The 25,795-nt window shown below is 51.7% G+C and overlaps 1 protein-coding gene across 1 annotated transcript in view; it reads right to left on the bottom strand.

Moving 5' to 3' along the window:
* The window catches only part of TTC6 (tetratricopeptide repeat domain 6), a 475,627-nt gene that overhangs the window by 412,806 nt on the left and 37,026 nt on the right, over positions 1-25,795 (bottom strand). The window contains exons 4-5 of the mRNA XM_069207716.1: positions 12,615-12,710; positions 10,718-10,987 (exon numbers count right to left, since the gene is read on the bottom strand). Of these exons, the coding sequence (XP_069063817.1) occupies positions 10,718-10,987; positions 12,615-12,710 (366 nt within the window). The remainder of the gene's footprint in view (positions 1-10,717; positions 10,988-12,614; positions 12,711-25,795) is intronic.

The following is a 25,795-nucleotide window of genomic DNA, read 5'->3' as shown; positions in this document are numbered from 1 at the left end:
CAGCGGGCCCTGTTCAGCGGTGCTCTTCTGCACGGCGGGCCCTGTTCAGCGGTGCTCTTCTGCACGGCGGGCCCTGTTCAGCGGTGCTCTTCTGCACGGCGGGCCCTGTTCAGCGGTGCTCTTCTGCACGGCGGGCCCTGTTCAGCGGTGCTCTTCTGCACGGCGGGGCCCTGTTCAGCGGTGCCTTTCTCCATGGCGGGCCCTGTTCAGCGGTGCTCATCCAGCAGGTCAAGGGAGCCAGACCTGGCCTGGACTCCCTGCTCAGTCGCCCTCGGACCGTGACGTTTCTGGACCCTTCGGGACGGACTCCTGGCCTCCTTAGTGTCCTCCTTCCCAGCTGGGATGTGGCATGTGGGGTCCCCCTTCTCCGCGCTCCTGCTGCCCTTCCGCTCCTTTGATGGGGCTCTCGGGCCCTTGCCTCCCCTAGATGGTGTGGCTGGTGAAGTGGCCGCACATTGCTCCTTGGGGGCAGCCCTGTCGGTCCTCGCACTGCGGCCCTTGTTTTTGCGGGTCCTCTTGCCGGGGGGGGGGGGCTGGACGTGTCCTTGCTGCTGATCGATGTGTCACTGCTGGCAAAGGGTGGGTTCCAGAACCCATGCACAACAGTGACACCCGAAGCTGGGCTGGTGGTGGCTGCGGTGCTCTTGGGACTCTTTGAAAATGGATGGGGGAGCTCATCGGGGGGAAAGAGGTCAAGGTTAGCCATGAAAAGTTTTTTAGGGCCAAGGTAAAGGGTAGGAGAAGTGGAGATGGAAATGGAGGTAGAGGAGGTGGTTGTAGGAGAGTCAGGTGTGCTGTCATTGGGTGAAGGTGCTGGTGCTGTAGGCTGTCGTGAGGTGGATGGCTGTTGGGTGGGTGGCTGCCTGCGTTTGTGTGTCTTGGAAGAGGGGGTGACAGACACAGTGGGAGAGGACACAGGGGACGTGTAAATGGCAGTGGGGGTGGTGACTGCACGAGTGTGGACTGTACTGGAGGGTGAGGTGGTGATGGAAGCACTGGCTGATGTTGGGGTGCATGCAGGTGTGAGTGTAGACGTCACAGGGAGGGAGGAGGGAGACGAGGAGGAGGGGGACACAGGGGTGGCAGTGGCTGTTGGCATGTCTGCATCTGGGTGTTGCTTGGGTGAGTGTTTGTGGGATCTGTGGTGCTTGTGTTTGGATGAGCTGCTCTTGGGTGTTGAGGTGTGTGCAGGCTGGTCTGATGGTGTGGATGGGATAGGCTGAGGAACAGGAGACAGAGAAAGGCTGGAGGCAGTAAGAAGAGGGAGGCTGGAAACAGGGACAATGGCTGCCGTCAGTGCTGAGGCCAGAGCAGTGAACGCTCGTTGATGGGCAGCCTGACCCGAATGAATGCCCTCCAGGTACGCATTGCTCTGTTGCACCTCCCTTTGCACACCCTGGATGGCATTCAAAAGGGTCGTCTGCCCAACAATGAGCGTCCTTACCAGGTCAATGAGCTTCGCACTGAGGGCAGCAGGGGCAACAGGGGCTGAGGTGCCTGGGGCGAAGGAGACGCGCGCCTTCCTGGGCGAACGGGCACGGAGCGAAGACTGAGGGGCTGCTGGGAGGGCGGGGCTGGTGCGCTGGGTGGCGGCTGTACCTGTAGAGGCGGGGGGCACGGATGTTGCCGCCACCGCTAGGGAGCTCCCATCCGAGGACGTGTCGCTTTCGCTGCTCTCACCAGCGGTCCCCGTCGTGGTGCTCCCCTCGCCCTCCGGATCACTGGTGCCCTCGGTGTCTGTTCCTGGGCCCACCGGGGCCTTGTGTCCTGCAGTTCCCTCGTGCTCCGATGCCAAATCTCCTCCGCCTGATGATGCTAATGCACACATGCACAAGAAGATGAAGAGAAAGGGTGGGGGGAGAAAAAAGAAGACCAGGTTGAGTGCATGCAATGTCAACACCGTTGGCGGAGAGGACAGACACAGGAGCCTAATGCACTAAGCCGCGCATTCGGGGTACACTACTCAGTACTACTGACTAGGACAACAGGCCAAGAGACGTCAAACGCGCACATGGGAGATGCTGGACCTTCAATGGCTGTACTTGTCACCCTACAGAGGTGGGGGCCGGGGGCACAGGGCCATGCCTAAGGGAGAGGACTACACTACAGAAAGCGCCCTGGCCTAATGTCACCCACAGCCCTCCTCCCCCACCCAGACGCCTCCACTGCGCAGAAAGATAGGAGAATGTGCTGATACTCACCCCCTTGTGTATGCTGTGATATCTTAAAGCGCCCATCTAATTCTGGGTAGGCAGTGTTTCTGCGGTCTTCCTTGTTCCGCGGCGGATGTCCTCCCACCTCTTGCGGCAGTGGGTGCCCCGTCTGTTGTGGACCCCCAAGTTCCGGACTTCCTTGGCGATGGCACGCCAAATCTCGATCTTCTGATGGGCGCTGACCTATTTGACATGTACAGGGTGGAAAGGAGGAAATCATCAATGACCTGCATGTTAGATGTAATTGGGCCCCCCCCCACCAACTTTGCCATATGGCACATGCTCTCATCTGTCGGGCGTTGCACTCCTCATTCGCCCCCCACCCCACCAACTTACATCCACCCCAATCCACACAGGCATAGCCCATTCCATGTGCACCCGGTGTACTCACTTGTTGGTCTGGAGGACCGTAGAGTAGCGCATACTGGGGGAGGACCCCATCCACGAGCTTCTCCAACTCTTCAGACGTGAAGGCAGGGGCCCTTTCCCCAGTCGCATCAGCCATTGTATCTTCCAGACCGAGGTCACAGCAGCACTTGCAGTATAGGTCCTCTCCTGTGGATGATCAGGTCTCGAGTGATTAAGCAGATAGAAAATGGCGGTCACGCCCGCGGCGGTGCGTACCGCAACCGCCGGCGCACTTCGTCATTGGCACCTGAAACCCATAGGCTTCAATGTTAACCAATGCGGCTTTGCGCTGCGGTCTTCGACCGCCTACCGCCACGGTGTGCCCCGCCAGCGCATTGACCTCACATCCCATTGTCCCACTTCACAGGTCAGGCAGCCGCCATTTCAAGGGCCTACATGGCTTAATTTTGACTGCGACACACAGGCCTAGGCCTTGCATTGCCACACATACACGCCTTTCAACCCATTGCCATTCTTTAACTGTGCAAGCTGTCTGTACGTACCTGTGGTTTGCCTGACTCTGTGCTCCATGTTGTCCTTCCTAGGCACCGTCCGCTGGGACTTGCGATGAGAAGGAGGAATCCTCGCGTGTACCAACCGCTGGTGGACCTGTCGACAATGGAAGAACGCCATATAATACTTCGATACAGACTTGACCGTGCCACTATCCATGAACTGTGTGCCCAGCTGGAGCCAGCCCTGATGTCCCCCATCCGCCAACCCACAGGGATTCCCCCTCTGGTGCAGGTTTTGTCAGTCCTCCATTTTTTGGCAAGTGGGTCATTCCAGACCACAGTGGCCATGTCATCTGGAATGTCTCAGCCTATGTTTTCTAAGATTTTGAGCAGAGTGTTGTCTGCCCTGATGAAACTCATGCGGAGCTACATCATTTTCCCAGAGGAGGGTGACTTGCCTACAGTGAAGGGTGATTTATATGCTCTTGGACATATCCCCAACATCATTGGTGCCATTGATGGGACCCATGTGGCTTTGGTACCCCCAAAAGACGATGAGCAGGTGTACCGAAACAGAAAAAGTTATCATTCGATGAATGTCCAGGTGGTCTGTTTGGCTGACCAGTACATCTCCCATGTAAATGCCAAGTTCCCAGGGTCAGTGCATGACGCGTATGTGATGCGAAATAGCAGCATCCCCTATGTGATGGAGCAGCTACAGAGACAACGTGTGTGGCTAATAGGTGACTCTGGTTACCCCAACCTGCCTTGGCTACTGACCCCAGTAAGGAATCCCCGTACCAGGGCAGAGGAACGGTACAATGAGGCCCATGGGCGAACTAGGAGGATCATCGAAAGGACCTTTGGCCTCCTGAAGGCCAGGTTTAGGTGCCTGCATATGACTGGGGGATCCCTGATGTACTCACCAAAGAAGGTGTGCCACATCATCGTGGCCTGCTGTATGCTTCACAATCTGGCATTGCGACGTCAGGTTCCTTTCCTGCAGGAGGATGGTGCAGATGGTGGTGTTGAAGCAGCTGTGGAGCCTGCGGAGAGTGAAGAGGAGGAAGACTCCGAGGATGACACAGACAACAGGGACAGAGTAATAGAACAGTATTTCCAGTAGCACACAGGAAATAATCACCCATGCCATTTTACATTTCCTGAAAGCCTCCTGCATCTCAACTTTGTCGGTTTCCCCCCAGACCTATAAACATGATGTTTGATTTTCCCTTCCCTTTTCTGTGCTGTATGAGCCACTGCGTGACCTCGGCTTGGTTGGCCCATGGACTAATGCTAAGTTACCTCGGTATGTGTAATTCACAATGTTAATTATACGTAATTGATATGTAATGTGTCATACATTTGTAAATAAGACAGGCTGAGTCCTGATTGATTTCAGTGCAATGTGTGATTTATTATTAGGGCATAGATATTGGTACATGATAGTGAAACAGTGATGGGTGGGGGTGGAGTAATGTCCATGGCGGAGTCCAGTTCTCAGTCTCACAGGTGCATTGTCCATATGCCTGTGGCAGGATGGAGCAGGGGCAGTTCAAGGTTGGACAGGGTGGCAATGTGGAACAGTGGGAGGACTTCAGGGGGTATGTGATGCTGGCGGGGGACTTGACATCCTACTCTGTCGTTTTTTTTAATCTCAGGCTCCTTTTGCGGGGCGGTTGTTGTTCAGCAGGAGGTGGGGTTCTGGTGGGCTGTCGTTGTGGTGGGGCCTCCTGTCCACTAGCGCCGGCGGAGGTGGTAGGCTGTTCCTGTTCCTGGCTAGTGACAGGGGCCCTGTGTGATGCCACATGGTCCCGAAACGTGTCCTCTATACGGTTCAGGGCCTGGACTATGCTCCCCATAGCGGTTGAGATGTTGCTGAGTTGGTCGCTGAACCCCATGTAGCGTTGCTCCTGCTGTGCCTGGATCTCCTGGAACCTGGCCAGTACCGTCGCCATCGTCTCTTGTGAGTGGTGGTAGGCTGCCATGATGGTGGTGAGGGCCTCTTGGAGAGTGGGTTCCCTGGGCCTCTCCTCCCCCCCTGTCGCACAGCATCCCTCCGAGTTGCCCTGTTTCCCTGGGCCTCTGTCCCCTGGACGGTGTGCCCACTCCCACTGCCCCCAGGTCCCTGTTGTTGTTGGGTTGGTGGGTTACCCTGGGGGCCCTGTAGTGGTAGACACACCGCTGCTTGACCTGTCCTAGAGACAGAGGCATGGGCCCGCTGGGTGGGAGCTGTGCTGTTGTTCCCAGAGGGGGTTGGGTCTGCAGTGGCCTGTGTCTGGGTGAGGGGAACCGACTGCCCAGAGGTCCCCGATGGTCCGGGCTGGTCGTCAGGTTCCAGGTCGACAGAGCTGCTGTCATCACTAGGGGCCTGTTCCGGGGGTGGCATGGACATTTCTGGTCCCTCCTGACCGGTGTGTTGTCGTTCGGGTCCTGCATGGGGTAAGAGGGTATGGTTATTGTTTCTGTGTGTGCATTAGCTTGCGTTTTATGGGTGCCCTTGTCCCCCAGTGCTGGCATTCCCTTGGGGGAGGTGTTGTGAGGGTGTTTTGTGGGGGGGGTGATAGGTATGTGCAGTGGTCATGCTTAGGTGATGGGTGTCCATAGTTTGGGGGTGGCATGCAGGGGTTGGTGTTGGGTGGGTTGTGCTGGGGAGACATTCTCAGGGAGGATGTGTGCTGGGGGGTTGGGGGTGAGGGTGGGGGTTAGCATGCTGGGGGGGGGGGGGGGGTGAAGTGGTTGGCCTTGTACTTACCAGAGTCCATTCCTCCGTGTACTCCAGCGAGGCCATCGGGATGCAGGATGTTGAGTACCTCTTGCTCCCATGTTGTGAATTTGGGTGGAGTGGGTGGGGGTCCCCCGCCAGTCTTCTGCACTGCGATGTTGTGTCGCGAGACCATCGAGCGCACCTTCCCCCGTAGGTCGTTCCATCGTTTGCGGATGTCCTCTTGATTTCTGGGATGCTGTCCCACCGCGTTGACCCTGTCCACGATCCGCTGCCAGAGCTCCGCCTTCCTTGCTATGGTGGTGTGCTGGACCTGTGAGCCGAAGAGCTGGGGTTCCACTCTTATGATCTCCTCCACCATGACCCGGAGTTCTTGGTCCGAAAAGCGTGGGTGCCTTTGTGGTGCCATGGGGTGGTGTGTATGAGGTGTGGGGTGGTGTATGTGTGATGTGTGTGTTGGTGTGTGGTGCTTTGTGCTTCTATGTGGTGTGTGTGATGTTGCGGTGTGCCTCTGTGTGTCTGGCTATCTATTCTCTGATGTGTCTCTCTCTCTCCTTCGTCTCTGGTTTTTGTTGGTAGGGGTTTGTGGGTGATGTGGGTGTGTGTTTTATATGGTATTGGATGTGTGGGAGTGGTGTGTGTATGTGTTTCAGGTGTGTGCCTTTCAAATTGTCCAATGTGGTAGGGGTTTGTAAAGGTGTGTGTATTTTGACCGCGGCGGTGTGTACCGCCAATGGAATACCGCGGTTTAATGACCGCCGCGTGGATTTGCGGGTCATAATGGGATGGGCGTATTTCTGTTGGCGTGGCGGTGGAGGTTTGGTCTTCTCCAGTTTACCGCTGGCCGCTGATGTGGCGGGCTGCAGTGGAGGGCGGATTTTCGGAGGTTTTGCAGTTGTGGGTCAGAATGTCCGTGGCGGCTGGCCGCGGCGGTATTGTGGCGGCCTTCTGACCGGCGGTAAGCGGCTTTTACCGCCGAGGTCAGAATGACCCCCAATATGAGCAATAACTCCAAATGCATGAATCCAGAGTCACTCCTCCAGGTCTGTGCCAGGGAAAAGCTCTTCAAACCTTCTTGTGCCATCTAACTCCACCTATGATCCCAATCTAGCATCTTTTAATCAGCTCACAAGGGTTGGTGACATACGATGTGGCTTATGTTGTACAAACGTTTTCCATCAGTCACAAATTTTGTTAACCTCTTGTACAAGCTGGCGGAGGGAGTAGGTACTGAGGCATTGCAACATATGCTGGAAGCAAACACAACCAAATAATCTGGAATCAGATGAGAGAATCGGGTTCAAGAGGTCTGAGCTTTTTCTCCAGACAGTGGTCAACTGATTGTATACAGGCAAAAGTCAAGAACACATGCAGTGTGGATTTCAGAAGCCGTGGACATTTGCTACCATTGGGGCTGCTCGGACCTTGGGAGAAGAGTCTCAAAGATAAAGGATGTTTCATACAAACAGACAGATGATTCGATGTCCACTTCTCAAGGCACCCTTTTGGTAACCTCATGAAAGGAGACCACATCATCCACAGGGAAAACTCTGCACGTTGGCAAGCCTGGACATCTTACAGAAAGCTTGTTCATGTTGTCGTAGTTGGACTCTTGCTCTAGGCAAGACTGCTGGTTTAGGAATGACACCACTTTTATTTGTAGGCGACTATGCCAGTCCTACAACAAGTCGCAACTGTCGTCCCAACCCTCCCGGCTCACAAACAATACCTCACCAAAACCCAAACAGTAAAAGGTGATTTGTGGCAGCCTTTACACGTGGACTCAAGAATGTGACATATAAGGGGAGTCGTGGTTAAACCTAGATTACCCTTTTCTCACATGAGCATGTTTCGTTCATACACACAGGCAAAGAAGGAGATGCAGTAAAGTTTTCATTAGGTATTTTTAACAAGTCTGCAATCTACTGTAAAATGCATGGGCTGCAATTATTAGGGTAATGAACAATGCAAGAAACAGAATTGTAAAAATTTGATTTGTGAATATAAAGACCCCCACCATCTTGCAATAACATGAGATGTGAAATAAGCCCTAATATCCTAGCATGATGAATCTAATCTCTAATCTAAAGAGAGCTAGGTGAGTTAAACCTAATCTGCCAATACCATGTCAATGAGAAGGGCCCCCCACCCCTCGTTACCCTGGAATGACGTCTCTAGATCAGACTCCGTGGGGACATGAAGGCTGGGTCTGCATCAAGGCAACATGTAGCACAGACAGCGTTGATGGCATCTGGTAAGAATCCCTCTAATAACTATGTCTACGTGAGATGCATTTATACAAATCTTGTGGGGCACCTGACGCAGGTATGTTCCCAAACAATAGATAAGAAGGCATGCTTGGGGCGGCAACTGTATAAACAACTCCCTCCAAAATACATTATGTTCCTGTCACACGTAAGTGGGAACGTACATAATGTGAAAACCTACGTGTATCACTTGTCTTTGATGCTGATAGTGACACCTTCACAGAGTGACACTGAATGTGAAATCAAAGCATCTTCATAACTAGAAACATAGCAGCCACCTTGGAAGAAATAATTAAATAAATGCGCTAAAACAGAGCAAGCTAAGTAGGTTAAAAGTCAATAGGTGAAGGGGCACAGGTCTGCATGTCAGAAGGCTTAGCTATCTCTTGATTCCCAATAAAACCAAATAGAATCCACCACGATGGCTGATCCTGATGACCCATCTTGGAGGGGTATGAGATCTGACACTGTGGGTCCTGTCTGAGCTTCTCTCTCTAGAGCATCAAGAAAGATGTTCCCTTTTTCTCCTTTCAGTATGCTTCTAAGGAAATGATGGAGGGGACATTTGAGGATTAGTATCCACAAGAGATAAAGATGATAGCGCAGATGGACCCTCTTGACTTCTAGGCAGTTGTCCTCCAATAATGGCACAGGAGGGATCTCCTCTGTAGATGAGTCCGGGGAAGAGGGAAGTTGGTTTCTGGCCTCTCAGCACCACAGCGTTGACAGGAGCGTCCCTCGCAGCACTGGTGGTCTTTAAAGCTGAGGCTATCTCGCTGAGAAAGAACCTCTAGACACAGAGAAACTGCAGAAAATCATGATATTAGCAGTTTCAACACTGAATGCCACAATGACAACATTCTTGACGTTCAGTGCCTTGATGTTGCATGGCTGGACATTGTATGCTTCAACGTTGACTGAAAATAGTAACCACTATGTCGAGGGGGTCCCGAAAAGGAAATCAGTGCTGGTCACTCCAGGGGCTGACGAAGAGGTTGAAACCTCCTTTTCTGCTCTGGAGCTGGTGGACTGGGAGAGAGAATGGCCAACTTCCACCTACTTCACCCTGAGGTAGACTCCCTCTCTTTTGGCCTTTCAAAACAGATCTACACTTCGGGGAGTGAGAATACGGGGGGCAGATGATACAAACATTGTGCTCATGCTTCCAGGAGTTATCATCTGATGGAGGACACTTATCAGTGACGCACAGAAGTGAACAAATTGAAGAAGAAACACTTCATGTAAATTGACAGAAGAAATAGCATTTATTGCAAGAAAATACAGGAGTCCAAAGGAAATGACAAAGGATGCTGAACAAAGCACAAAAAACTGCACAAAGGTTTTAAGGCAAAAAACAGCCCCAGAAAGGTGACAGTATCTGGGGCTCCTTCTCTGGTGACCTGGAAAAATAAGCTGCCTCGCTGCCCTTGCATTGTATGACGGAAAGGCTGGAGGCCACTGGAGCTCCTGAGCATTGCGCTGTCTGTTGGGTGCACTGTTGTGCTAAGCATACGAGAGGCTATGTTGTCCGTTTGTTAAGGAGTTTTAAAAAGGTTACAGATAGGACTCTCTGTCCAAGGAATTGGTGTTACCTTCTTCCAACTTGTAATGTGGGAAAGAAACAAATGGCGGGTTTTGTTAGTCATCCACTCCTGTCCGAATAGATCAGGCTGCGGATTCAAGGAGTGTTTTTCCACTGTGTGGGTCTCGAGGAGGTTCTAATGCTCTTTGCTTTAAACCACTTTCACTATCAGCACTGACTGTGAGCACCTACAGAGGCTGATGGAAAGGAAAGGTGACCGGCTTGAACTCTTACAGGGATCCTTCTCTATGTAATTGAATTTCACTATGGGACACAGGATGGACGACTAATGACCTAGCCAGGCAGATGTATTTTTTGGGAGGTTTTTCAGATGAGACACCTGAAAGTCACCAGGAAACTAACCTCTGATCACTAGGATCTGGGACCCTTGCCCTAGGTCTGCCCCCTTGACTGCTGACGGACAGGTAGCACTGCCAAGTTTGAACACGGACACGTGGTGGACCAACAAACAGTGGCGTGGGCAGCTAGGGTGAAAGCCGCTCCAGGCTCAGAGAAGCCAACCATGCACCCACACACTTCTCTTCCGATTCCAGTACTCAGGAGATGATGGCTTCGCTGTGTGTCCTCTCGAGGAAGATGCCAGTGTGTCGTGTTTACCTAGCACATTGCTAGCAATAGTTTGGTTGCAAAGTGCTGTTGCTTCCGATTCAAAACACATCCATGTCTGGTATGTGGAGCCCATGCTTGGGACAAAGTAATGTTCAGAGAGTTTGCGGAAATTCTCCAGTTGTGTTGCTGTGAGTTTCCAAAGCATAATACGGTGGCTTTGTGTGGATGATGAAATGTGGCAAGGCTGTGGGGCGTCTGTGTCAGATCAAATTCTAATCTGCTATTTGTGTGCATCTTGCAAGCGCACAACAGCTTCGCAGGGTGTCTACGCACTATTTCATGCCCTTACAATTGTGTCATTGTAATATTGTGTCACTTCTACATCAAGACTCTCAGTGGATTGTGGTTCCAATAGGGCTACTCTTCCTAAGAAGAGCTGAGGGAAGCGTCTCAGACCCCCCCATGCCTTCCCTTCTTGGTTGGTCACCAGATCTTACCTGCAGTGGTGACCTTGAGATGTCCTCGGAGGTTTGGCCGCTTATTCCATCCACAGGAGTACATGACACTGACTGGTGTGAGGCAGGACTTCCTGTCGGAACTTTCATCTGCGACAAACCATACTGAGGCTCCACTGGTGTGATGGGTACCACTTCTGGAACTGGCTCAAATCCTGGCTCTGTCACTGATCCCAAGGCTCGCGGTGGCCCCGGCTCAGGCAGAGATCCCGGTGCATGATCTGATGTCAAGTCAACAAGTTCCTCGGGGATCTGCAAGTAGGAAATTACTCAGTCAGTCTGTGAAACAAATCTCTATTTGGCCAGAGCCATAAAAGCACAGCAAAATAATAAAATACCATGCAACTAAACATCTCAGCACTAATAACTATGTAACAGTATAGAACAATTTAACTCAAAATACAATGTTTTAAAAATAATTTTCACAGGCACCTTGGAAACAAGACCTTCTTTGATAGCACTGAGAACCAAGACCAGTATCATTTCAACAATAAAAAGGGATTAAAAAGATAGAAGTGTGAGTTAAAAATCATCCATTAAATTGTATTCTAATGGGATTCATATATTTTCCTAATGTGAAAGGCTGATTTTCTCAAATGTAATGAGGCATAGCAGATTTCTGGGGATCCTGGAGACTGCAGGAATATTAGCCCTTCCTTATAATGTCTCAGGTTTGATTTTCACAGTATCGGAGCCAAACAGGAGCGTCTCGGCCCTGCATACAGACTGCAGAACAAGCCACAGTGACTAGTGCACTGCACTGAGGGCAGTAGAGCCTCTTTGCAGGTCTCCGACAAGGGAGAAGGAGACAAAGTGCAATGTGTGCAGACTAAAAAGAGTTAACCAGTAACAATGTGTGGGTTCGTGCTCCACCCTAAATCAGGCTCCAGACTGCGAGTTGTTGATACTCGGGCATATTCAACACAGTCAGTAACTGGTTTGTTGCTTAACTTTTGGGCAAATCTAAAAATGGCCTCAATGCTGCTACTAAAGGTCTAGAGTCTTAACGTTTAAAGTGATGTCCAGCTACGTGATTGATTAAAAAGAATCCCTAGGTAACTCAAATTCTTCACCTTTACTAAATTATAATCCCCCATTTTAAAATGCTTGGACTTAGAACTTGGGCGACCACAAGTAATTCTATAGGATTGTGAGTAATTTCAGCAGCGACCTGCTCAAGGAGGAATTCTCTTCAGAAAAGTGACCAAGTCTCTTTCTGTGTGAGGACATCAAGACTTTTACTGTGAAACCACTTGATGTATCTGACCAGGGTTCCATCGTGGTTGCCCTCAAATTGCACGTAGGTCCCGGTCTACCGCTTCCAGCGACTAACATTGGCACTTTGTGCTTTTTGGCACTATATTTATCTAAGCCATTTATAAAAATCATATCTGCGGGTACCCTTATTCGATTTTTCTAATTTGGGTGTCATTTTCTTTCTTGAATTTTACTCTATTTTTGCTACAAGAATTTACCAGGGGGCCTCGCTGAGGTTAGTTTAGTAACTTTGGTCCTGATTTAGATATTGGCTGACGCATAATCCGTCCCTATGGTGATGGATATTCTGTCCGCCGACATCTGAATCCCATTATGTCCTGTGGGATTTAAATTTCAGTGGATGGGATATCCGTCATCGTTGTGACAGAGTAACCCGTCCGCCAATATCCAATCAAGCCCTTTGTGGGTTCATCTTGACAAGATTTGTGAATATTCTGGGAGGTGGTTAGTTCCCACCACAACTATTAATCCCATTTCCTACGAATAACTTCAATCTGACGCGCAGCGGCGTGTAAGTGGCATCTTGAACCTCGTACACAGCAGCATCCTAGCCACGCCAGGGTCTTTTCAGTACCTCCTTCCAGTCTCAATCCACACTTACCATAACAGGCAATGGGAGTCCAGGTTCCTGCAACACGTCCTCAGGCACATCATTCTGCAAGACCTCAAGTACATGTTCCTTTTCTACCTCTTGCTTCTGAAAAAATAAAATAATTTGTGAGTCAAATACAGACCCTCACAGAGCGAGCAGTCAGTGGAACGCTGCTGGAGGAGATGAGAACCAGGACCAGTGTTCTTTCTAATTATTTTTGTCTTTCTGAGGCAGTGACCGGTTTGTGTGCACAACTGAAGGATACTAGCAAAAATTATACTACTTTCTAGTGAGCCTAGAAGGGCCAAACATTTAAAAATTAAAGAGCTAATCAAAAGCGCCATTGCTTCCTAAATTATCTAACAAGCATTGGCAATGCGAAAAGGTCTGGCTTTAATGTGTTGCACCCTGCAGACCACTCAACCTGCATCTACCCAGTCAACTCTCATCCTGAACTCACAAAACACACTGAAAACTTACACCCAGGCAAAACACTCACTCCACACTCACACAGCACGCCACTCACTCTAAACGTACAAAGACACACCCTTTACCGCACACTCACACACATATACACTGCTCACCCTACCTTCAGGCACTTTGCTTAGCCCACATTCAGATGCACTAAAGAAAATCACTAAGGGGGTCATTATGACCCTGGCGGCAATTACACCGCCAGGGTCATGGTGGCTGTCGAACCGCCACGTTCGTGGCGATCCGACAGCCACATAATGACAGTGGCAGAGCCGCCACAGTCCTACTGCTGACACCACCAGGCTGCCGCCAGCCTGCAGCCTGGCGGTCCCGGCGGTTGTAATCCACCAGGGTAGCCCTGCAAGCAGGGCCGCCCACCAATGTAATAATGAAGCACATTATTCACTGTACACAAAGAGGCACCCCGCTCATTCTACACTCACAGACCCATGACTCACCATGCACTAACACAGGCACTCCGCACATTCTACACTCACAGGCACATGATTCACCACACATTCACACAGGCACTCCGCTTATTCTACACTCACAGACACGACTCACCATACACCCACACAGGCACTCCGCTCATTCTACACTCACAGACACAACTCACCATACACCCACACAGGCACTCCGCTCATTCTACACTCACAGACACATCACTCACCATACACTCACACAGCCACTCCGCTCATTCTACACTCACAGCACATGACTCACCATACACTCACACAGCCACTCCACTCATTCCACACTCACAGACACATGACTCACCATACACCCACACAGGCTCACCAGCCATTCTACACTCTCAGACACATGACTCACCATACACTCACACAGGCACTCCGCTCATTCTACACTCACAGACACATGACTCACCATACACCCACACAGGCTCACCAGCCATTCTACACTCACAAACACATGACTCACCATACACTCACACGGGAACACCAGCCATTCTACACTCACAGACACATCAATCACCATACACTCACACAGGCACTCCGCTCATTCTACACTCACAGGCACATGACTCACCATACACACACACACACAGGTACTCCGCTCATTCTACACTCACAGACACATGACTCCCCAGACACTCACACAGGAACACCGCTCATTCTACACTCACAGACACCTGATTCACCATACACTCACACAGGCACTCCGCTCATTCTACACTCACAGCACATGACTCACCATACACTCACACAGCCACTCCGCCCATTCTACACTCACAGACACATGACTCACCATACACAGGCACTCCGTTCATTCTACACCACTGTACCCTATGCCGTTTGCGGGAGTGGGTGCGGGGCCTATGGCGGTGGGCCACCAGGAGTCGTCACATATGGTTTTGTTGGGGCCGAAGAGGATGATCTCGGTTTTATTGGAGTTAAGCTTGAGGTGGTTAGTTGTTATCCAGTTGGCGGTGTCGAGGAGAGCAGCATGTAGGTTGGTTTTGGCGGTGGTGGGGGTGAGGGAGAGGATGAGTTGGGTGTCATCTGCATAGGAGAGGATAGTGATTCCGTGTGATCGGAGGATGTTGGCTGGGATCATGTAAATGTTGAAGAGTCTGGGGCTGAGGGAGGACCCTTGGGGGACTCTGCAGATGATCTTGGTAGTGGTGGAGTGGAAAGGTGGAAGGGGGACTCTCTGGGTCCGGTCAGTAAGGAAGGAGGTGAGCCAGTCTAGGGCTTTGTGGCAAATTCCTATGTTGTGGAGGCGTGTGCGGAGTGTGTGGTGGCAGACAGTGTCAAAGGCTGCGGAGAGGTCGAGGAGGATGAGTGCGACGGTCTTGCCTTTGTCAACTTTGGTCCTAATATCGTCAGTGCATGCGATGAGGGCGGTTTCCGTGCTGTGGTTCTTGCGTAACCCTGATTGTGAGGGGTCAAGAGTGTTCTTTTCTTCGAGGAAGTGGGATAGGCGGGAGTTGACTAGTTTCTCGGCGACCTTGGCGGGGAAAGGGAGGAGGGAGATGGGGCGATAGTTGGAGAGGATCTCCGGTTCGGCTTTGTTTTTTTTTTTAGGAGAGCGGTGATTTCTACGTGCTTCCAGGGGTCTGGGTAGGTGGCGGAGCCGAAGGAGGAGTTGATTATGTCGCGGAGTATGGGGGCGATGGTTGGGCTGGAGTATGGTAGATGAGATGTGGACAAGGGTCAGAGGGGGATCCGGAGTGGATGGAGTTCATGGTTTTTTCAGTTTCTTTGTGTGTGTGGTGGGGGCCCAGGTGGTGAGTGTGGTGGGGGGGGTCATGAGTGGGGGTTGAGTTGAGGGAGTGAGGGGTGTGTGTGTGGTGGGTGTGTGTGTGGTATTAAGCTGTTGTGGATGTCCAGGATTTTGTGGTGGAAGTGGTTGGAGAGGGCGTCACATAGGGACTGTGTGTGTGAGGGGTCTATGTTGCTGGCTTTGGGTTTAGCTAGTTCTTTAATGATGGTGAAGAGTTCTTTGCTGTTTTGAGAGTTGTTGTCAAGGCGTGTCTTGTAGTGATCTCTTTTGGCGGTGCGTATGAGTTGGTGATGGGTGCGAATGGTGGCTTTGAGGGTGTAGAAGTTGGTTGTAGAGAATTCTTGTCGCCATATTTTCTCCGCTTGGTGGCATTTGCGTTTGGAGTCATGGAGTTCAGGGGTGAACCACGGGGTGTTCTTGATGTCGCGGGTGGCGATATGTTTTCTGAGGGGGCTAGTGTGTCTGCGCAGGTAGTGATCCATTTCGAGAGGTTGTGTGCTCCTGTGTTGGGGTGGTCGGTGTGGGGGGGGGGGGGGGAGGGGTTTGTGAGCCAGTTGGGAGTTCAGGCGTTCTGTGGGGATCTTGTCCCACATGCAGTAGGGTGTGGTGTGTTGATGGTGGCGTGTGGGGGGTTTGGTGAAGGAGAAGTGGACGCAGTGGTGGTCAGTCCAGAGGAGTTCGGTGGTATGGGTGTAGACTATGGGGGTCATTCCGACCCTGGCGGTCATGGACCGCGAGGGCCGGGGACGGAGGAAGCACCGCCAACAGGCTGCCGGTGCTTCAGGGGCAATTCTGACCGCGGCGGTAAAGCCGCGGTCAGAAAAGGGAAACCGGTGGTTTCCCGCCGGTATTCCCCTGCCCCAGGGAATCCTCCACGGCGGCGCTGCAAGCAGCGCCGCCATGGGGATTCCGACCCCCTTCCCGCCAGCCTGTTCCTGCCGGTTTACACCGCCAGGAAGAGGCTGGCGGGAACGGGTGTCGTTGGGCCCCTGGGGGCCCCTGCAGTGCCCATGCCACTGGCATGGGCCCTGCAGGGGCCCCATAACAGGGCCCCATTAAGATTTTCAGTGTCTGCAAAGCAGACACTGAAAATCGCGACGGGTGCCACTGCACCCGTCGCACACCAGCAACTCCGCCGGCTCCATTCGGAGCCGGCTTCATCGTTGCTGGGGCTTTCCCGCTGGGCGGGCGGGCGGCCTTTTGGCGGGAAAGTCATAATTACTTTTGCCCAGCGGGAAAGTCAAAATGACCGCCGCGGTCATTTGACCGCGGTACGGTCTTATGGCGGTCTCCGCCCGCCGGGGTCGGAATGACCCCCTATGTGTTGGCTTTAGGTGAAAATTGCGTCAAGCGTGTGTCCTGCTGAGTGGGTGCGTGCGGTGACCAGTTTTGTTAGTCCGAGGTAGGTGAGGTTGTCTATGAGGGAGGTAGAGTTGTGGTCTTGTAGGTTCTCCAAGTGAAAGTTGAAATCACTGAGGGGGATGTAGTCTGTGGAGGTGAGGGCGTGCGAGCTGATGGTGTCGGCGATGGTGTCGCAGAAGGCGGGACGTGGTCCTGGTGGTCTGTAGATTAGTGTACCTCTGAGGATGGAGTTGTTGTTAATGTAGATTAGGAAGTGCATGTGTTCTGTGTTGTCGATAGTGTCTTGGGAGCTGGTGGTGACTTTGATGGTGTCCCTGTGTAGAATGTCGATGCCACCACCTGGCCTGTTGAGGCGGTCTTTGCATAGAAGTTTGTATCCCTTGGGGGTAGCGATGGCTATGTCGGGTTCCGAGGAGGGGTTGGTCCAGGTTTCCGTGAGGAATGCGATGTCAGGTGAGTGTGATGAGGTCCCAGAGTTCTATGGCATGTTGGTGAAGGGAGCGGGTGTTGAGGAGCAGGCAGTTGAGGTGGTTGTGGTGGGTGGTGTTGCTGTGGCGCATGAGGGTGTTGTTGCGGGGTGTGTTCTGGTTGTGGGATGGTGTGCGGCGGGTCTGGTTGGTGGGGGTGGGGGTGGGGGCAGAGCAGGTGTGTATGGTGTTGGGGGTGTTGTGTTTGTTGTAGGGGGTCTCTATGGTTGGTGTGTGGTGTGAGGGATGAGGAGCAGGAGAAATGACAGGTGAGGCAGGTGAAAGGGCCGTGTGTGTGTGGCTGGAAAGGGTGCAGGTGGGACGAGGGCCTGGGTTGAGTGAGTGGAGGGTGAGGGGGGAGTAGGTTTGTCTGAGAAGGCCAGGGGGACTTAAATGAGCTCTTGCAAACGGTTAAAGCTGTCTACAACCTGACCCAAAGAATTGCACCGCAGCAAGCAGCAGGTTCAGTGGGGACCGAGCAGGCTCCCTCGAGCGCCAAAGGGTAAAGATCCAAAGCCATAAATAACAATAAATAGTTGTAGGAGGCTGGCCTGGCTTATAGTGGGTACCAAGGGGTACTTACACTCTGTGCCAGGTCCAGTTATTCCTTATTAGTGTAGAAGAGGTGTTTCTAGCAGCTTAGGCTGATATAAGGTAGCTATAGCAGAGCAGCTTAGGCTGAACTAGGAGACATGCAAAGCTCCTACTATACCACTGGTGTCATATGCACAATATCATAAGAAAACACAATACACAGGTATACTAAAAATAAAAGGTACTTTATTTTTATGACAATATGCCAAAAGTATCTCAGTGAGTACCCTCAGTAGGAGGATGCCAAATATACACAAGATATAAGTACACAATACCAAAAATATGCAGTAATAGCAAAAGGAAGTAATGCAAGCAGTGTAAAGTTACAATAGATTGCAATAGGAGCACATAGGTATAGGGGCAACACAAACCATATACTCCAAAAAAGGAATGCGAACCGCGAATGGACCCCAAACCTATGTGAGCTTATAGAGGGTCGCTGGGACTGTAAGAAAACAGTGAGGGTTAGAAAAATAGCCCAGCCCAAGACCCAGAAAAGTAGGTGTAAAGTGCACCTATAACCCCCAGAGAGCACAGAAGACGTGATAGGGGGATTCTGCAAGGAAGACCAACACCAGCAAAGCAACAACAGTGGATTTCCGGACCCGAGTACCTGTGAAACAAGGGGACCAAGTCCAAGAGTTGCGACAATGTCGAGAGTGGGCAGATGCCCAGGAAATGCCAGCTGAGGGTGCAAAGAAGCTGCCACCGGATGGTAGAAGCTGTGGATTCTGCAAGAACGAAGAGGACTAGGAACTTCCCCTTGGAGGATGGATGTCCCACGTCGTGAAGAAGCTTGCAGAGGTGTTCCCATGCAGAAAGACCGCAAACAAGCCTTGCTAGCTGCAAGGGTCGCGGTTAGGGTTTTTGGATGCTGCTGTGGCCCAGGAGGGACCAGGATGTCGCCACTTGGATGAGGAGACAGAGGGGGCGCCCAGCAAGTCAGGGAGCCCTCACAGAAGCAGGCAGCACCCGCAGAAGTACCGGATCAGGCACTTGGAAGAGGAGTGAAAGGAGTCCACCCGAAGACACAAAAGGGAGTACCACGACGCCGGAGGACAACTCAGAAGGTTGTGCACTGCAGGTTAGAGTGTCGGGGACCCAGGCTTGGCTGTGCACGAAGGAAATCCTGGAAGAGTGCACAGGAGCCGGAGAAGCTGCAAATCACGCGGTACCCAGCAATGCAGTCTAGCGTGGGGAGGCAAGGACTTACCTCCACCAAACTTGGACTGAAGAGTCACTGGACTGTGGGAGTCACTTGGACAGAGTTGCTGAGTTCCAGGGACCACGCTCGTCGTGCTGAGAGGGGACCCAGAGGACCGGTGATGCAGTCTTTTGTTGCCTGCGGTTGCAGGGGGAAGATTCCGTCGACCCACGGGAGATTTCTTCAGAGCTCCTGGTGCAAGAAGGAGGCAGGCTACCCCCAGAGCATGCACCACCAGGAAACAGTAGAGAAAGCTGGCAGGATCAAGTGATACAAGGTTGCAGTAGTCATCTTTGCTACTTTGTTGCGGTTTTTGCAGGTGTCCTGAGCAGTCAGCGGTCGATCCTTTGGCAGAAGGTGAAGAGGGAGATGCAGAGGAACTCTGGTGAGCTCTTGCATTCGGTATCTGAAGAATTCCCCAAAGCAGAGACCCTAAATAGCCAGAAAAGGAGGTTTGGCTACCTAGGAAGGAGGATAGGCTAGTAAGAAAGGTAAGAGCCTATCAGAAAGAGTCTCTGACGTCACCTGATGGCACTGGCCACTCAGAGCAGTCCAGTGTGGTAGCAACACCTCTGTTTCCAAGATAGTAGAGGTCTGGGGCACACTGGAGGAGCTCTGGGCACCTCCCCTGGGAGGTGCAGGTCAGGGGAGTGGTCACTCCCCTTTCCTTTGTCCAGTTTCGCGCCAGAGCAGGTGCTGGGGGATCCCTGAACTGGTGTAGACTTGCTTATGCAGAGATGGGCAGCATCTGTGCCCATCAAAGCATTTCCAGAGGCTGGGGGAGGCTACTCCTCCCCAGCCTTCACACCTATTTCCAAAGGGAGAGGGTGAAACACCCTCTCTCAGAGGAAATCCTTTGTTCTGCCGTCCTGGGCCAGGGCTGCCTGGACCCCAGGGGGGCAGAAACCTGTCTGAGGGGTTGGCAGCAGCAGCAGCTGCAGTGCAAACCCTGAAAAGGCAGTTTGGCAGTACCCGGGTTCTGTGCTACAGACCCGGGGGATCATGGAATTGTCTCCCCAATGCCAGAATGGCATTGGGGTGACAATTCCATGATCTTACAAATACACAAAAGGAGAGCACTGGGAGTGTTGCTAGCCCACACCGCCTCCCTAAAGAAATCTATATAATCACTAAAGGTGTGGGGTAGTAGGGAACCGAAAGTAAGACTGGGTCAGTCTTAAATCGGTGTTGGTTAGGTGGCTTTGGATCCTAACGCGGGGGAATCATTGTTGGAGAATATCCAGACAGGGGGGGTGCTGTGTAGTCCCACAGGGGAAGGGGGAGTCTCCCTTACGGACTAGGTGGTCTCACACACATAATAGTGTCATGCTTCATCATATGACCACCTAGCCCCACCCAAGCAAGATGATACTGCTTGGGCGGACTCAACCTCTTGGTTAAAAGAACCGGAGGGAGTACTGAAATTAAACTTACTGGATAGTTACTTAGATCCAGCTGAGGTGAGTAATAAAATTACCAAGCATGTCACTGATAGTTGCTGCTAGTTTTAATATAGGTGCATGCTGGTAAGACTAAAAGCAAGGGGAAAAGGCTCGTTGGAGAGTAATGTCTCCTGGAGTCTAAAATAAAAAATGGATGACCAACATGTTTCTGCCCTCACTAGGTGCTGGTAGGTCAGGGGCATTCATCAGGGTCGGAGCACACGCAATAAGTGGGGTGCTCAAAGTGGATAATGAATGGCCTACCTGAACGGGTAGTTCACGGTGGGGTAGGTCTGTGATAGAAGATAGATAAACCACAATTATTCAGAACATATTTAGAGTGAGAAAAACCGTGGCAAACCACTGCAAAGCACACAGCACAAGGTGAAAATATGTAAAAATAATGAAAAAGGCAATCACACACGCATGCAGATGTGACTTACCAAGGGGTAGGGGGCGATTTGCCTCTGGTCTGGCTAATGCCGGGGAGGGGTTTTCCCTTTTAGTCACACTCTGAGGAGATTAGGCGTTTAAGTAGGGAAGAATGGGGAGAAGAAGATAAAAAATGTGTAGAGAAAGGGCAGAACATAAGGGCGCAAGGAAGACCTGGATAGGGAAGTAAGGAAAGACAGGGAAAGCAAAAACAGGGACATAGGGAAGGGAGAAGGGGAAAAAAGAGGGGGGGGGGCAGGGTTGGCGGTTGGTGACAGAGAAAGGAAGAAAGAAAAAAGGAAAGAAGGAGAAAAGAAGAAAATGAGGGAAAAAGGACACAGAGAGAAGAGAAGAAGGAGAAAAACTGGAAAAAAGGAAAAAAAGGGGGGGGGAAGGAACAGGGTAGGAGCTAGGCAGAATGAGGGAAAGAAGGGTGAAAGAAAATATCCAAGGGGCCAGGGAGGCCAACACTTACCACTCCAAAGGGAATACCATGGGGGGTACCTACATGCCGGAGCCAGGCCGCTCTGGTACTGACTGAAGGGTGATCTGCAATATTATGTCGATCAACAACCAATAGGCGAGAGGCTGGGGGCCTGGGGGCGGGGTCCGGAGTAGGGATTGTCAGGTGTATCGGGCGTGTTGCCTAGAAGACTCCCGGTGCTCGACGAGTAGTTCTGCCACGCCCATAGACCGGCCGCACCATGTTGGTCATCCATTTTTTATTTTAGACTCCAGGAGACATTACTCTCCAACGAGCCTTTTCCCCTTGCTTTTAGTCTTACCAGCATGCACCTATATTAAAACTAGCAGCAACTATCAGTGACATGCTTGGTAATTTTATTAATCACCTCAGCTGGATCTAAGTAACTATCCAGTAAGTTTAATTTCAGTACTCCCTCCGGTTCTTTTAACCAAGAGGTTGAGTCCGCCCAAGCAGTATCATCTTGCTTGGGTGGGGCTAGGTGGTCATATGATGAAGCATGACACTATTATGTGTGTGAGACCACCTAGTCCGTAAGGGAGACTCCCCCTTCCCCTGTGGGACTACACAGCACCCCCCCTGTCTGGATATTCTCCAACAAGGATTCCCCCGCGTTAGGATCCAAAGCCACCTAACCAACACCGATTTAAGACTGACCCAGTCTTACTTTCGGTTCCCTACTACCCCACACCTTTAGTGATTATATATATATATAATTCCATGATCTTAGACATGTTACATGGGCATGTTCGGAGTTACCATTGTGACGCTATACATAGGTAGTGACCTATGTATAGTGCACGCGTGTAATGGTGCCCCCGCACTCACAAAGTCTGGGGAATTTGCCCTGAACGATGTGGGTGCACCTTGGCTAGTGCCAGGGTGCCCACACACTAAGTAACTTTGCACCCAACCTTCACCAGGTGAAGGTTAGACATATAGGTGACTTATAAGTTACTTAAGTGCAGTGGTAAATGGCTGTGAAATAACGTGGACGTTATTTTACTCAGGCTGCACTGGCAGGCCTGTGTAAGAATTGTCTGATCTCCCTATGGGTGGCAAAATAAATGCTGCAGCCCATAGGGATCTCCTGGAACCCCAATACCCTGGGTACCTCAGTACCATATACTAGGGAATTATAAGGGTGTTCCAGTATGCCAATGTGAATTGGTAAAATTGGTCACTAGCCTGTTAGTGAAACTTTTTTAAAGCAGAGAGAGCATAACCACTGAGGTTCTGGTTAGCAGAGCCTCAGTGAGACAGTTAGGCATCACACAGGGAACACATACATATAGGCCACAAACTTATGAGCACTGGGGTCCCAGTAACATAACAAACATACTGACAACACAGGGTTTTCACTATGAGCACTAGGCCCTGGCTAGCAGGATCCCAGTGAGAAAGTGAAAACACCCTGACATACTCACAAACAGGCCAAAAGTGGGGGTAACAAGGCTAGAAAGAGGCTACTTTCTCACAATAGTGACAGAGAGAAACGTTTTCAAAGGGAAGAGAAGAACACAGACACAAAGAAGTATTTGCTTCTATTAACAAGTGTGCAGAATAAGTTACTTACCTTGGGTAACACTCTTTCTGATGGATACTGTATCTTACTGCAGATTCCTCATCTTTAGAAGAACAAGTTACTTACCTTCGTTAACACATTATCTGGTGAAGACTATCTAGCTTCAGATTCCTCACCTTTGATTTTACCAGACGTCAGGCTGGATCCCAAAAAACTTTTTGCAGAGCAATACCCTTTGCGCATGCCGTAGAGTGGCTTCTTTCGGCTCCATGTGGCATTGTTGGCATCACTTGCCCGGATGTGACGTAGCAGCCACCTATATAGGTGCGACACATGCGCGCGAGCGTCAGTTACTTTTACCATACCATTCCATGCCAGAAGCGCAGAACCATGACAAGAACTGGTGCAATGTGTGTCACAACTAGAGCACTGAAAAAGGGATCACGCTAACCCTATTAACAAGTTTGCAGAGCAGGGAGGCATGGATTGGTGTAAGGAATCTGCAGCTGGAAATAGCATCTACTAGATAATGCGTTACAGAAAGTAAGTAACTTGTTCATCTGATAGAGACTTCTAGCTGCTTTACCTTTTATTAGACACCTAAGCCATATACTGCTGGCGGTGGGCTGCAGAGAACATTTCAGACTACAAAGTCCTGCAGAACAGAATAGCCGAAATGCCCGTCCCTGCAAACCTGGCTGTCCTGGCAGTAGTATTTGGCAAAAGTGTGCGTAAAAAAAAACCAAAAAAACATTTATAAAGCGTGCTACTCACCCGTGAGGGTCTCAAGGCGCTAGGGGGAGGGGGTTACTGCTGCTCGAAGAGCCAGGTCTTGAGTTGCCTCCGGAAAGCGAGGTGGTCCTGGGTGGTCCTGAGGTTGGTGGGGAGGGAATTCCATGTCTTGGCCGCCAGGTAGGAGAAGGATTTCCCACCTGCCGTGGTGCGGCGGATGCGGGGGACGGCGGCGAGTGCGAGGTTGGCGGAGCGAAGTTGTCGGGTGGGCGTGTAGAAACTGAGGCGACGGTTGAGGTATTCGGGTCCCTTGTTGTGGAGGGCTTTGTGTGCGTGGGTGAGGAGCCGGAAGGTGATCCTTTTGTTGACGGGAAGCCAGTGCAGGTGTCTCAGGTGGGCGGAGATGTGGCTGTAGCGGGGTATGTCGAGGATGAGGCGGGCGGAGGCGTTTTGTATTCGCTGCAGACGTTTCTGGAGTTTAGTGGTGGTTCCTGCGTATAGCGTGTTTCCGTAGTCCAGGCGGCTCGTGACGAGGGCGTGGGTCACAGTCTTTCTGGTGTTGACGGGGATCCAACAGAAGATCTTTCGGAGCATGCGGAGGGTGAGGAAGCAGGAAGATGATACGGCGTTGACTTGTTTGGTCATGGTGAGAAGTGGGTCCAGGATGAAACCGAGCTGGAGTGCGTGGTCTGAGGGGGTTGGTGCGGTGCCAAGGGCCATGGGCCACCAGGAGTTGTCCCAGGCGGAAGGGGTGTTTCCGAGGATGAGGACTTCCGTTTTGTCTGAGTTCAGTTTCAGACGGCTGAGTTTCATCCATTCTGCGACGTCTTTCATTCCATCTTGCAGGTTGGTCTTGGCGCTGGTGGGGTCCTTGGTAAGGGAGAGTATCAGATGAGTGTCGTCCGCGTAGGAGGTGATGTTGTGTTTGCGTACGATGTCGGCGAGGGGGCTCATGTAGACATTGAAGAGAGTCGGGCTGAGCGAGGAGCCTTGTGGGACGCTGCAGATGATTTCGGTGGGGTCTGAGCGGAACGGTGGGAGGTAGACTCTTTGGGAGCGGTTGGAGAGGAAAGAGGTGATCCAGTCCAGGGCCTGTCCTTGGATGCCGGTTGAGCGGAGGTGGGATATGAGGGTTCGGTGGCAGACGGTGTCGAAGGCAGCCGAGAGGTCGAGGAGGATGAGGGCGACTGTTTCTCCGCTGCCCATCAGAGTTCTGATGTCGTCTGTGACTGAGATGAGGGCGGTTTCTGTGCTGTGATTGGCTCGGAATCCGGACTGAGAGGGGTCGAGTGGGTTGTTGTCTTCAAGGAAGTTGGTAAGTTGCTTGTTGACGGTCTTCTCTATGACTTTGGCAGGGAAGGGGAGGAGCGAGATGGGGCGGAAGTTCTTCAGGTCGCTGGGGTCAGCCGTAGGTTTCTTCAGTAGGGCGTTGACTTCTGCGTGTTTCCAGCTCTCGGGGAAGGTGGCAGAAGCAAACGAGCTGTTGATGATGGTCTGGAGATGCGGGGCAATGATGTCGTCAGCTTTGTTGAAGATGAAGTGTGGGCAGGGGTCCGAGGGGGCACCGGAGTGGATGGAGTTCATGGTAGCTTTGGTCTCTTCCGTGCTGATGTAAGTCCAGGCGTTGAGGGTGATAGCTGGGGTTGTAGGTTCAGTGGTGGTTGGCTGGGTCTGGTGTCCGAAGCTGTCATGTAGGTCAGTGATCTTACGATGGAAGAAGGTGGCGAGGGAGTTGCAGAGGTCGTGTGAGGGCGTGATGGCGTTGGCGTTAGGATTGGAGAGCTAACGCTCCAATGTTGAAGAGTTCTTTGCTGTTGTGAGTGTTCTTGTCCAGTCTGTCTGTGAAGGAAGTTCTTTTGGTGGCGCGGATCAGTTGGTGGTGTTCGCGGGTGGCGTTTTTGAGGGCAGACATGTTTTCTGCGGTGTGGTCCTTGCGCCAGGCTTTCTCGAGGGTGCAGCAGGTTTTTTTAGATTCCTTGAGGGTGTCTGTGAACCAAAGAGGTTTCCTGGTGTTGGTCTGTCTTGGGAGGTGTCTGAGGGGTGCGAGGTTGTCCGCGCAGTTGGTGATCCAATGCGTGAGGCTGAGGGCTGCGTCGTTGGGGTCGGTGGAGAAGGTGGGTTGGTTGTCGCTGAGAGTGGAGAGAAGCTGTTCCGTGGGGATTTTGTTCCAATGTCTGCGTGGGATGGGTTGTGTGCGGAGGTGGAGAGTCTCGCGTCGGAAGGTGAAGTG

Source organism: Pleurodeles waltl, chromosome 9, assembly GCF_031143425.1.
Source record: "Pleurodeles waltl isolate 20211129_DDA chromosome 9, aPleWal1.hap1.20221129, whole genome shotgun sequence".
Classification (NCBI taxonomy): Eukaryota; Metazoa; Chordata; class Amphibia; order Caudata; family Salamandridae; genus Pleurodeles; species Pleurodeles waltl.
Note: the sequence above shows the minus strand (reverse complement) of the source record. Positions and strands in the feature narration are given on the sequence as shown.